The sequence below is a fragment of the Theobroma umbraticum genome, unplaced genomic scaffold, assembly GCF_002168275.2.
Source record: "Theobroma umbraticum cultivar Fairchild unplaced genomic scaffold, ASM216827v3 scaffold_44.0, whole genome shotgun sequence".
In the NCBI taxonomy this organism is placed as follows: domain Eukaryota; kingdom Viridiplantae; phylum Streptophyta; class Magnoliopsida; order Malvales; family Malvaceae; genus Theobroma; species Theobroma umbraticum.
The window spans coordinates 9,531,634-9,545,809 of record NW_018397255.1 but is presented as its reverse complement, the minus strand read 5'-3'; the positions used below and the strand labels follow the sequence as shown (position 1 = coordinate 9,545,809).

The window sequence follows — 14,176 nt, the reverse complement described above, 5'->3', positions numbered from 1 at the left end:
AGTAGTATGTAATATAGGAAATGTTAAGTAAGGGAATGGTTTTTGTGTAATTGCATAAATCATTTAATGATCATCTCTTCCTTTGATGGAATAAGGAGAGAATATTGAAGTAGGGATTAGCATGGACAGGGAAGAGTTGAGAAATCAAAATCAACCGATTTCCTTTCTTTATTATTGCCATCTACAAGAAGCAGAGATAGAATGCTCTACAACCCTACCCTGGACCTCCCCCTTACAACGGGCCCACAAAAAGAATTGGAATCACAGTGAAGACTGATACGAATACCATCTAGCAAAATGTTTCTCATACGAATATCATCTTTCTTCGCACATGAACATTATCTATAAAAACTGATAAAAATCCGGAAATGAGCTTGATTTTTGCCTGACGTTGAACTCTCTACTACGTTGGTGGGAAGAACCTGTTGAGATTGAACGGCAAGGTGTAGAATTCCTCATTTCTGTTGTCTCCTCTAAATGTTCTGAACTTTACCCACCATGGCATCCCTCGGTCTTTCTTCGATTTTTCCACCTCTAGCGTATTGTCCAAAAACACGGCGATGATCAGGCCAACTGTTGCCGGAGATGAGAATATGGTATTCAGAAATGCATTGAACTGCAGCAAGGACTCCAGTGTCAATACTAGTAGGGATATTATGATGCCTTGGCCTACAAGTTTTAACACGTTTGGCAACATTACTTACCCATCCTGCATTAGTGTGAACAAGACCCCGGTGTGTTGGATTCCAGTATTCATTAAAGAATTGTGGGATGGAAATTCCAAGGAAGAGCGATAGCCCTGTAATAATGAGGTTTCTCATGCAGTTCATGTTTGTGAATTGAAGAAATGATAATCCAACTGAAGCTGCATAGCGAGCAAAGAAATTGTCATTGAGGATTCAAACAGCATGAAAACAGCAGATAATAGAGCTTTGATACAAGTGGTACATACCCACAAGGCCAAATTGAACACAATACAGTGCAGCAAATATTGGGAAGGGTATGGATGCAAACACAGCTCCAAATTTTCCTGGAAGTACCATAAAGGGGAAAGATTATGTTAAAGTATTTGTTGAAGCTGATAAAATAGATTTCTGGGTTCCACGAGAAAAAGGAGATTAAATGCAACACAGCAAAGTGGGGTTCCTGTTGAGACAATATCAATTTAATTGACTGCCAGAAATGTGTGTTAAAAAGCGGTTCTTGTTTAAGTCTAAGCCATATGCCCGGACACAGGTTAAGAGAATCATCATTTTCTTTGCTCTCAGGACTCTGAAGTAAGGTGTGAATACCTAAGGTTGAGAAAAATATCATGAAGCCAGCAGATAACTGAACAACTCTGCGACTTCCAACTCGGCTTAGTCCAAGGAGTCCCACATTTTCCCTGAAACATAACCAACATCTCTTTTAAGCGCATTACATGGGGAAAAAACACAACACTAGCAGAATGCAGCGATAGCTGATCTAAAAGTATATCTTACACAGAAACAGTAGAACCAGTGCATGTTCCAAATAGACCATCAAGCAAGATGCCAATCCCCTGCAAAATGATTTTGAAAACCATCCAGCTCGTCAATGTACTTGAATGAAGTTATACACGAAAAAAAAGGGTACTCAACTGAAATATCAAATTATTAAAGTTAATATAAATCATACAGAATGACAGCTGAAATTGTTAAAATTGTGTATTGTTGATATATAGTGTATGCAAGCTAGAAGGATGAAGCTCATGGCTGACGATGACCCAAATCGTTTGTATTTTACACTGAAGCATAATTTGAAACAATCAATATAGCATTATTTTAGATTTTTTTTCAATTATATGATGGTTTGTTGGTTATTTGTTAGTCAGTTTTCTTTCTAAAAGGGCTTGTTTGGTTGATCATATATGTATTGTCTACTTGTACTTGTGCCTGTACTCATTAAAAACAGAAAAGAAACAGAAATAGAGAGTGATAGTATTGTCAAATCCGCCCACCTGCCAGCCAATGCCACGGCTTAATACATAAGCTGGAGGTGGAGTTGCAATAGCCAATCGAGATGCTGCCTTGTATGCGCCGGTGGACTATAGAATGAAAGGTTAACATTAAGAAGAAAGTTCATGGTAGAATTGTTAGTTTGAACTTTTAAGAAGAAAGTAACATCAATAAGATGTACCTCAACCATAGACACTAGAACTGCAGACATCATAGCAAAGGAATGACCAGCTGAAAATGTAGGAGGGCCCCACTGAAGAGGATATGGGAACTTGAACCTGAATCATAACACATTAATGTTAGAAGCAGTGAAAACAGAAATACATGTCAAGAGGAGCTGAAGTTGGTTGTTTTGATATACCATGGAGCAGAAGATATGAGATTTGCTCTGTCAGTACGGCAATTATGTTGAGTATCATTTGGCTTGTCACGGTAAGCCCCACTGGCAGTCAGAATAAGGGAATAGATCCATATGATTGCAACACTGATCAACACAGGAAACCTTTCGAAAATAGGGACATCTCTTATTGGCCTCACATGCTTTAGATACTGCAATTGCCAAAAGCCAAGCAAAATAAGTAAATGAATAAATAAAAGGAGAAAACAAAAAAAACTGATATTGTAATAATTATACTAAACACTTACTTGTGACACCCCAATCACCAATAACAGCATTGGCAACCCGATTTCCACACAATTTCCCAACTGAAACAAATATGGCAAATAAGGAATTAGAGGTGTGTGTGTGATACTCACATAGAAACAGGGAATACACAGTTCAGCTGATCTCAGTAAGTTTTGGTATATTGCAACCATAAGTAATCTGTTAAACTAAAACATTGCGGTCGAAATGAAGTTTGAATGGTAGATACTTCAAGTCAATAATGGAATGTAAGAATCTCATTCCTTGTAGAGCTAAATAAACAATCCTAGTGTTGAAATCAGAAAATCCACTTAACTGAGAAAAATTACATGAAATATGTTTGGAACCATAATATGATAACTTAATGTTGTTAACTAGTCTTACACATCCATTACGTGTAATTTTCCTAATAGAAGCTAATTTTCATTACTTTAAGTAATGGTTGGTTATCTTTTCCAGTAAGTGGGTAGCTAATATGAACTAAAGATTAGGAACAGAAACAAGTGGGAATGAAGACTAGGTACCTTTTAAGCGACTACGTTTATGTGTAACCTTTAAACAATTTTAATCATCCGTGGACAAAAAGGATAGGTTAGTAACTTTCCATGACACAGAATTTGGATTGCACATAAAAATAGCAATCATATTCAATGAGCTAGAACTAAAAAATTAAAATTCAGATGCCAGCATTCCTGATTATGTGGCTGTTAGAGGTGCTAAACATATTAAATTGAAGTTCCATACTCAGAATCAATCAATGGATGCTCAATGTCAAAAACAAATTCCCTTATACAGCAACACCTACCAAAGGAAATCCTCTCTGAAACAATCCCAAGCCTACCAATGCAACCACTGGTGCCATACCAAGTGGACTGAAAAACCTGCATAGAAAACAAAAACAACAGTGAACAATATAATACTACACTGGGGGGTTAACAATTTCGCATTTTCATATGCTATCAATGTACCGTGAAAAGAGACCCCAAACTTGGCTGTATCCCAGGATGATTTGTATGCTTGAGGCTACAATAAGAGCTCCTTGGATAGCTCGCATCGTTTGTACAAATCTCTGCAAACCAATCACATGGGAAGATCTCTTTCAATTACCCCTAGCAAATGAGAAAGTTCAATTTTTGAGAAGGGAATCAAATTGAAGACACATCTCTAGTGGGATGTAAGCCGGCACTGATTGAACACTGCACTTACAGTAGCACAGCTTTTGATACCGGGAGTTTAAAAACATCAGATTTGTAATAAGCATCTGTAGAGTTTAAAACACACCGTTTGTAATAAGCATATTATAATTAAGAGAAAGAAACACATTTAAGTGACGTTTCCATGACCCATTTTATTTGAACGAATGTTGGTAGCTGAGTGTAACAAACAACTAAAACTTATGCATTTTCATATGACTACATTGTCGTCCATGATGAATCAATTTTATAAGGTAAGCATGTTAGGACATTGACACCTGCTACTCTGATATTACTGTGAAAGGTTAAATTAAGATATCTGTCTCAACGATAACTCCTGGCAATCTCAGAGTTCTTTGTCTTCTCCAACAAATATCGAGAAAAAGAAGAGTTGTTACTTTCTCTGAGCAATGCCTCACTGATGACTCCAGCAGCCAGGTTAGAAGGCAGAATTCTCACTACTACCTTTGCTGGCATATATATGTTCACACAGTTCTGGTGTTCAAACACTATGCAGTAAAAGTTTTTGTCAATCTTGTCAGCTATATTTATATGGTTTGTAAGTGCTCAACAATAAAGAAACGGACGGTGGTTGCCAACAAGCAACTTACTTCATGTCGATCGCTAATCCGTTGCAATGATGAGTCATTTATTATATAGGCTATTGGGATGACATAAGCATAAGAGCCTCCAAGAATTGCTGGCAACCTTGTTCCAAAGAGTGCTTGGAGAAGTGTGTTAATGCCAGCTACAAAGAGCAAAGTCTGTATTACCCGTGCTTTGTCTCCCTGGTTATGAGCCAAAAAATGGATATAGAAAAAGAAAAGGTGTTAAAGAAAAGGAGAAAATTTTGGCAGAAGGATAAATGTCATGGTAAGTAGTCCCCGCAAGTTCCTCTAGACAAAAATTCAACCCAATACCATTTCCTGTTTTCAATCTACTATGAAATTGAGAAGAAGAAAAATAAAGAAGCAAAAAAACAAGGTCTAATTTCAACTCCTTAATTGATGGCCGATTAACCTCAAAAATAATACTAGTCAGGAATTAATAACAACTTGGTTCAAAGTTACCCGTATAGCTCCTCTGGCCAGGCAGCAACTTATGATGTAAGCCAAGCATAAATTAAGATGATAAATGGCTAAAAAATATTTAAGATAATGTACAAAGTTGAGTATAACCAGCTTACATCGCTTCCACCCATCGCTGGGACGAGCAATGAAGGGATCATTACACTTGTACCCAACATCTGGATGTAGTTCTGAAATGCTAATAGGATGGTTTCAGCTGCAAGAAAAAGCTTTGTTTATAAGCACGAGCAAGATATTTAGCGGTAAACTTGATACCTATGCATCTGAACTTGACAATGTCAAAATGAAGACTTGTTTCTAATTTACATTAGTTTTGACTTAATTTGACCTGAATACTTAAGTAATCGTTTTTTTTTTAATTAAGGGAGGGGCAATTCGAACCCTGCTCATTAAGCAGGGGGATAATGTACTAACCAATGAGCCAAATGCTCGGGTGCAATACTAAGTAATTGTTGAATTATTAACATTAACAATGTACAGAGTGACAATGCTGTATTTGTACATACAAACAAATAAAGTGCATCTATACAGTGACAAAAAAGTGATTACAGTGCAGCTACAGGTGTGAAAAAATAACTAGAATCCCTTATCACCTAAATTTTACTCTGCATGCAGCTTCAGGTTTGAACAAAAACCTAGAATCCCTTAATTCTTGCGGTTGATCCACATAAATTTGTACTACACCCTTATGGTGGAGCAGAGATGAGATCTACATCAATAAAACTGTCTATAAGACATTCTGTGTACAGCAAGAGCATAGTATTTTCTTGATGGGCTCGTGATGGGAAAATTCACCAGATTCTGACAATTTATTAACTGCCCTAAATCATAACTGTGGTCATAAAAACATCCATCAAAAGCATCTTATGTTAGTTGCATCCACCATGGAATGCACTCCTTAAGCATAACTTGATCCAATGAGGACCACAAATGTTTTTTTCGTTTTTGTCAATAGTGAATTTCAACCATCATTTTTTAAACACGTTGTAACTAATCCAACGCTCAACATTTCTTTACCTTTTTTTGTCTCTATGTGGCCCAATGTTAAGCCTATAGGTTGTTTGAAAGTTAAAGCTCCAGACACAGGGCAAGGATAGGGGAGGTGAGGGTTGCTTGTTTCGAAGAGTACCCAAGTAAAGCAATTGGAAATAGAAAATTAGCAAGCAGCCCAGTAAACAGTGTGGCTAATCTTAAAACCCAGGACTACTAGAAATGTCCTTAAGAAACTTGAATTGATTACTAAAAGCAAATGCATAATGTGTATGTTCTCTTCCAACTTGGTATCAGCCATCTGAGTGAATCTATACCAAGAGAAGGTAATTATAAATGAAAGTATGCCATTGCTATATGATATCTTGTCACAGGAAAAAAAAAAATCCTCTCCCAGGCTATGGTCATTGCAGTCATACTGAAGGCATGATCCCTACAACTTGCATGAGTATACTGCATTTCCAAGTTGACGACTGTTATCATACAAAGTGAATGGTTACCCACTATTTGCATTCATCAAGCACGACCGCTTTTGTAGGCAACCAAAGAGGATTGTTCTGTTGAGTAAAAGAGATATTACAGAAATGCCATTCCCATTCAGTTAAGTCCCGAACACCATATATGTCAACGAATTCTCTGTTTGGTATCCGAGAAAATACAGGAAAAGGAACCCAATATACACATTACAACAAACTCATTGCTTTCAAGATAATTTTTAACCATTCAAACAAATTAGGAAATGGGAAAACTCACTTGACCTTAAAATCATTAAAAAATTAAACGAAAAATCAGCTTTTTATGAGGAAACTAAGAAATAAATGTTTGCAGCAAACTGTTGCACTTATTAAATACTATGAACAATCATACTATCAACAAAACTTGACAGAAACGGTTAAAAAATGAAAAAAAAAAGTAATCTTTCTTTTTTAAAAAATAATTTATTTTCCTTCTACTGGGGTCAAGTTCATAATAACTACACCATAATATCTAATATTGCATTCACAGAAATGCAAAGTTACAGACTTTATTGACTATAAAACAAGCCTTTAATTTTTAGCCATAGCTATGACCCACAACTTCATCTGTCTTTCTTTTTTACTGCACCACTCCAGTGTCATAAAGCTTAAAGCCATTACCCCAATGAGAACACCAAAGAGAAAAATGGAAGAGGACCAGAAAACATCAAAGAAACTAAGTTCAAGAGTCAAGACCCATCACCCCATTTCCGTCATTTACTTTAGTTATAAAATAATCAAAACAACACTAAACAAAAGAGAAGGAGAGAAGTGCACGTACCCCAAGGAGGGTTAGAGTCTATGCAGTATTCAAGGTCTTGCAGCTGGTCCATGGGAGGATGGATCATTTCTGCCATTGTTCTTAAGCGTTGGGAAAGAGAGAAAATAGTTAAGATAGAAGTTAAAACAAAGAAGAAGTTGAAGTAGGAAGAAGTAGTAGTAGTAGTAGGAAGAGAAGGAGAAGAAGAAGAAGCAGCAGCAGAAGAGAAACGGGGAACAAAGTAAAGTACAGATATAAAGTGAAGAAAAGTAGCTTCCAAGGAAATAAAAATAATAAAGAGAGAATAATATGCCAATGAGCAAAAGCAAAGCGGCAATAGCCTCTCAGTGAAGCCCCTGCCCTTTCCTCACCCGCCCTTTCTTTCTCTCTCTCTTTTCCTTCCCTTCCCTCCCCTTTCCCCTCTGGCTCCATAAGCTTCCTCTTTTGAATCAGTTTATTTTTAAGTAAGTTTACCCTTGTTTTCTAAATTTATTTACCAAATAGTCATCTGGTCCCACATTTTTCCCAGCAGCAGTCAATGAAACAATTGCAACTGTGTACCATCTGAAAGCCACAAAACCAACAAAATGAAGCACCTCAGACTAGGCTAGGAGTAGGGGACCCCACCATGAGGTCCTTGACGGTGTCGTTTTGCTTGCCGTCTATGTTCTTCCATATTATTATCTTGTAATTCCTTTAACGAGCAAATCTTGACATTATTCCTAGTGTTCCAATAGTACTAATTAAAGGCCGCCAATGGTACCTTTACAGTACCCTATAGAATAAGAGGGAAGGAAAAGTGGATTTTACAAGGAAAATACTAGTAGTAATATTCTTATATTAGTTACTCTTGACTTCATACTACTACTACATTAGGACATTTTTAGCTTACATTCTTTCATCACTTCACTCAATAATTCTTATAGAATTATGCCATCTTCTTTAATACATCCTGTTTACTAGACTATTAGTAAAATTTATATTAATACTATGTGTTAAATAATTTGGCAACCAAATACAACAAGAAAGATGTAGCTAATATTAAAACTAATAGAACTGATAAATAGAGGAAGCTTGATGCAGTGACAATGGTGCAGTATGCCTGAAAGGTTGTGGTCCACCAATTGCATGGGAGAATCAGAAGTTGGAGAATCAAGAGTGGGGCCATGGGCCTCGCATTTTCACTTTTGGTAGTATGGTCCCACCCAAAAAAATTGTGCGAAAGAGGGGTAGGTAAACAAAAATGAAAGATGGAAATAAATGGGGTGACGGTATTTAGTAAAGGAGTAAATAAGCATTAAATGATGAACGAAGGGCTAAAACAGAGTTTGTACACGCCCGCTGCTTGTTTCTTTATGGGTAGAAAAAAAAAGGGAAAGGGGAAAACACAAAAGAGAAAAAAGAATATGTGCTTGGGCTGAGCAGGAACAGATTGGGAGAGGTCGGCCAGCTTTAGACATTAAGACGTTAAAAAGGGGGAGCACAATGGTAAATACGAGGGAAATGGGAGGGAGAAAGAGGGCAAAGGCCAAAGAAGGGAGTGAGGGGATGTAGCTTTCGGTTATCGTATGGGGGATGGTGACTTCCCGCCTCAAAAACCGATTCCCTTTGATATTATGAAACCCAACAAAACAAAACAGAGCCCCGTATGCGTAGGCTGCTGTAATACCCCTATTGTAACGTAACCATTTGCATGCGTCCTCTCCCTCTCAAGATAAGAATCTTAACTGCTTCCACCCTCCTTTTCAATGTACTCTATATCATATTTAAAACTTAAATTTACTTTTTGATAATGCAAATTTTAAAATTCAAATATAAGGCTTCTTATCCTTAATTTGCTCTAAGGACACACCTTTAAGGTAAAAAGAATAAAAAAAAACTCCTTCGAAATAATAAAATTAAAATTTTAATTATTTATTTATTTTACTAAATGACTTTAGAATTTGGAAGTGATCTATCTTTGAACCAAATTCAACCCTTGTTGTGATTTTAATATTCGAAATTGAAAAAGAAGATAGTCATGGAAATTGGAGGTGGTCCATCAAATGTGAAGCTTAAGTAGTCAAAAGCCTAATCAGCTAAATTCTTACCTTGTAATGCTACATTTGATGTAATGTTTTTAATTTAAAACTCTTCATAAAAAAATGTAAAATTTACGAGATAAAAAAATACTTATTATTTTATAAATTACGATTTAATGACTATAAAACTCGAACCAATATATAAAGAATCTCCGGTAAAAATAAATAAAGAAATTGATCGTTAAAGAGTAATGGATATGATAAAAACTGTTAATGAATAAGTGGTCCAACTCCATTAATACAAATAATAATAAAAAAAAAATCGAACGCTATTGCTTTAAGGAAAAAACCTCTAAAATATTTGATTAATATGGAATTTGGAATAACTTAAGTGTGCTTCCAAACAACGGCTTCTGTATTCTTCAATTTACCGTAATGCCCAATTATTGGTGGGGACATTTACGTGATTAATTGTAAGCCTGAGGACTAACTTCTGTAATATTATTTTAATTTGATGCCGTTGGTACGGTTAGACCTAGAATAATGGAACAATTATTCCAAGCTTAGGGAATAATTTCACTTCTTTCTTGGATTTGGAAGCACGTGTGTATTAAAGTAAATGCTCGCTACTACCCAAATACATTAAAGTGTGAAACACAGCAATTAATTTTATATGAGTGCACATGTGGATGACAATTAAAGTGTGAAGATATTATTTAAGACTGTAATGAATGTTATTTTGTTAGATAATTGTACAATATTACTATTTGCATTTGATTTTAGGCTTCCTAAATAGTTATTGTTTGTTATTAATTAGATAATTGAATTGTTAAATATTTTTACATTTCCCTTAATTCAAATAGGAACCGTATGGAGATTAACAAAACCAATTACCGTATATACTCTAAGGATACGGTTGGATCAATGATTTCAAAAAAAGATTTCATTTGTAAAGAAAATTTAGAAATTCTAAAATGAAAGAATTATCTTGTTTGGGAAACTAAAATTTGAAATTGTTAAAACTATGAGAATTTGAATAAGAGATTTTGGAGGGGTTTAAATTCTCATGAGGTGAAATTTTTTAAATTCTTTGACTTTTTAATAAGATATCAATATTTATTATGTTTCCTTTTCTTGCAAAACTTTTATTTTCTCTAACTCTACAAAAACTTAATTTAAAATATATTTCTCCATTTTTTCATATTAGTAGTAATATATATATTTAGAATTTCAATAACAATTGAATTACTGTTATGAAATATAAATTGAAAAAATAATTATGAGAAAAAAATATTAATAGAGTAAGAAGATCTTATTCGACAATGTGTATTTGCAAATGAAATGATATGTATATTTATACGTTAATAACTCATTAAATTTTTATTTTTATCCAATTTAATCTATATCTAAACATACATAATCAAATCTAAGAGTTCAAATTATATTACACTTTTTGTGTTTGGCCTGTTACGTTGTTTGATTTAGTTTGACTTTTTTATATCATAACATAATAAACATTCATACATATATTCATAACACTATCCTTAAATGTCGATTGTATTTAGAATATTTTATGCTAAAACATTAGAAAAAAAAACCCTCATGGAAAAAACTTGAGTGATAGAAAAAGAGTATACAATTCTTTTCAAGAATAAATTTTTGAAATACTACCTCATTAAAAACCTTACCAAGAAAAACTTAGTGAAAAAACTCTTGATGAAAGAAATGAGTATAGTACGTATTTTACTCCTCTTGATGACTACATTATTTAAAATATTTAAAATGACACTTTCCAATCTTTTGTATTAACTTTTCAAAATTTGCTAGCTTGTTACTTGAATGAATTTATTGAATACTAATATCACCATTTTCTTTGAGATCATGAGTGAATAAGAACTTTGACGAAATATGTTTTGTTCTACGTTTTTAATATTTCATTCTTTTAATTGGACCATGCAAACAGTGTTATCCTCATATAACGTTTTTGAAATTTTTTTCTTGGTTAACAAGTAACATGTTTCTTGAATATTTTGAGAAATAGATCTTAACTGGACACATTCATAACTTGCCTTATGAATTACTAAAATTTCTATATGGTTAGAAAAAGTGGCAACTATAATTTGTTTTACAAAATATCATGAAATAGTCATACCTCCATATATGGATAAGTAACTTGTATGGGATCGAGTTTTGTATGAATTAAATAAATATTTTGTATTTGCATAACCAATTAAATCTAATTTTGATCCATTTGAGTAATATAAGTTTATGTGCATTATTCCTCAAATATATCGAAGTATATGTTTAATTTCATTCTAATGTATTCAAGTTAGAAAAGAATTATATCTTACTAATAAATTTACAACAAATGATATATCAGTTCGTGTATTGCTAGTAAGATATATTAGTGATCTGATTACCTAAGATGTGATACTTTAGGACCAAGAAGTTATTCATCATCCTCACAAGATTGGAAATGATTCTTTTTCAAATCTAGTGACTTTGCAACCATTGGTGAATTTAATAGACGTGCTTTGTGGATATAGAATAGTTTTAACAATTTTGCTATATAATTTAATTGATGAACAACAATTCCATTTGTCAAGTGCTCAATCTAAAGATTCAAATGAAACTTTGTTTTTTTAAGATTTTTCATCTTAAATTCTTTCTTTAAATAATTTATGGCTTTTGCTAACTCTCCAAGAGTTTCAATAATGTTTAGGTCATTAAAATAAATAATAATTATGACAAATTTATATCTAAATCTTTTAATACAAACACATAGGCATATAGGATCATTTTTATAGCATTCTTTTAACAAATATTCATTAAGGCAATTATACAACATGCATCCATATTACTTTAATCCATATACATATTTATTTAATTTGATTGAATAAATTTCTCGAGAATTGTATATGTGTATAATGTAACTTAAATCTTGAAGAAATTTTCTTATAGATATCAATATCAAGTAAGCCATATAAATAAGCTGCAGCTATATTCATTAGATACATTTTAATCTTCTCATGTATTACTAGATTAACTAAATACAAGAAAATTAATTGCATCCACTACAAGAGAATATGTCTCCTTATAATCAATATCAAGTTTCTAGGTAAAACCTTGTGCGACTAACCATGCTTTAAATCTCACAATCTCATTTTTCTCATTTTGTTTTCACATAAAATATCCATTTACATCTCACTGGTTTTACACAATTTATTTTATGAGTTACAGGTCCAAAAATTTTAGATTTCGCAGTTGAATTTAATTCCACCTTGATTGAGTCTTTTCAAATTAGCCAATTATTTCTATGCCTACATTATTTAATAGATGTAGGTTCAAGATCTTCATTTTTTTTTTCATAAAATTGAGTGTTACATTCTATGCAAAAATATCGTTAACATTTATTTCATTATGTTCCATCTTTTTTCGTAATGATATAATTTATTTAAATCTCTTTATTTTTAATGATTTTAGGTACATGAATTTCTTTTAAAATTTTATCAATTATGTTACAGGTTTCTTCTAGAGTTTTAGTTTCCTTTTTCTGATCATCTTGTATATCTGCTTCTTCTTTTTTTCAAGAATTTTATCTCTGAAACCGATTAATTTCTCATGTTTCTAGCGTATCTTGTCCTATAAGGACATCAATTTTAATTGAGCTTTTATAGCTAGTATAGAAGATTTACTTATTCTATTTAAGTCAGTAAATATGTTTGGTAACTGATTTGCTATATTTTACAAATGAATTATCTTTTGAATTTTAAGTTCACATTGTTTTATGTGATAATCAAAACTCGACAATGATAGTGCATTTCAAGAAAAAATTTTTCCTAGCTATTTATTTTCTCCCTCTAATATTGGAAAAACTATTTCATCAAAATAACAATTGACAAACATTATCGTGAATAAATCTCCTGTTAATGGTTTTAGATATTTAATTATAGATGGAGATTCATATCCAACATATATTCCTAACCTTTTTTAAGAATATATTTTTGTGCATTGTGGTGGACCAGTTGGGACATATACTGTATATCTAAAAATTCTTATATGAGAAATATTTGGTTTTTAACTATAAACCAATTGTATAAAGGGAAAATTTATGATAACTCATTGGCCTAATGCGTACAAATGTTGTTACATGCAAAATGGCATACTCCTAAGCAAAAATTGAGAGTTTAGATTTCATAAGTAATAGTTTTAAAATTAGTTGAAAGTGTTTAATAAATGATTCTGATAGACCAATTTGTGTATAAGCATAGCAACAGGCTGTTTAACAATTATTTTAACTAATATGCAATATTTATTAAAAACTTGAGATGTAAATTCATTAGTATCCTAAAAAAAAAATAATCTTGATTACATAATCAGGAAAATATACTCATAAACGATTGATTTAGACGAGTAATCTTCTAAATGTCAGATTGCAACTTAATAATAAGCACACATGTAACTATCTAGTCGATGCATTAATTAAAATCATAAAATATCTAAACAGTCCACAAGGTAGATATATGGGTCCACATATATCACATTGAATATGTTTAAAAAATATGGAGAATTCAATCTCAAGTTTAGCTGGTGATGGCTTTATAATTATTTTCCTCAAAAGCAAACAACACATGAAAATTCATTAAATTTAAAAACCTTATAGTTTTTCAATAGATGAACACAAGAATTTTCAATCATTTTTTGCATCATTATTGATTCGAGATGGCTCAACCGGTTATACCAAATATTAAAATTATTAGTAAACTTATGATTTATTATAGCATGAATTTCAATCATTCTAATATCTACGTAATACAATCCAGATGAATATCTATATTTTTCTTCAATAAAATAAGAGACATATATAGTTAGGAACTTATAAGTTAACATAAGATAACATTAGATATATTATTTACTATAAAACACATAAGAAAAATATATCATTTAAATATAATAAAAATATATAAAAACATCTGTATGATAAAATTAT

At 32.6% G+C, this 14,176-nt stretch overlaps 1 protein-coding gene across 1 annotated transcript; it reads right to left on the bottom strand.

The window, feature by feature from the left end:
* Nucleotides 1–144: 144 nt before the first annotated feature.
* On the bottom strand, nucleotides 145–7,399 carry LOC110429385 (Xanthine/uracil permease family protein). The gene is made up of 14 exons (XM_021445406.2): nucleotides 7,187–7,399; nucleotides 4,999–5,096; nucleotides 4,424–4,600; nucleotides 3,588–3,688; nucleotides 3,425–3,500; nucleotides 2,622–2,681; nucleotides 2,338–2,525; nucleotides 2,158–2,254; nucleotides 1,979–2,065; nucleotides 1,482–1,540; nucleotides 1,293–1,384; nucleotides 953–1,030; nucleotides 705–865; nucleotides 145–616 (listed from the first exon to the last, which is right to left on the bottom strand). The coding sequence occupies exons 1-14, from the start codon at nucleotides 7,260–7,262 to the stop codon at nucleotides 404–406; spliced, it is 1,563 nt and encodes a 520-aa protein (XP_021301081.1). The 5' UTR covers nucleotides 7,263–7,399; the 3' UTR covers nucleotides 145–403.
* Nucleotides 7,400–14,176: the final 6,777 nt, after the last annotated feature.

Bases quoted from the DNA above. Each gene is read 5' to 3' on its own strand.
- LOC110429385 (XM_021445406.2), bottom strand. From the start codon at position 7,262: ATGGCAGAAATGATCCATCCTCCCATGGACCAGCTGCAAGACCTTGAA. The intron at 3,689-4,423 runs GTAAGTTGCTTG...ATTGGTTTGCAG, and splicing joins GGATTAGCGATCGACATGAA to AGATTTGTACAAACGATGCG. The intron at 3,501-3,587 runs GTACATTGATAG...TTTTCTATGCAG, and splicing joins GTTTGGGGTCTCTTTTCACG to GTTTTTCAGTCCACTTGGTA.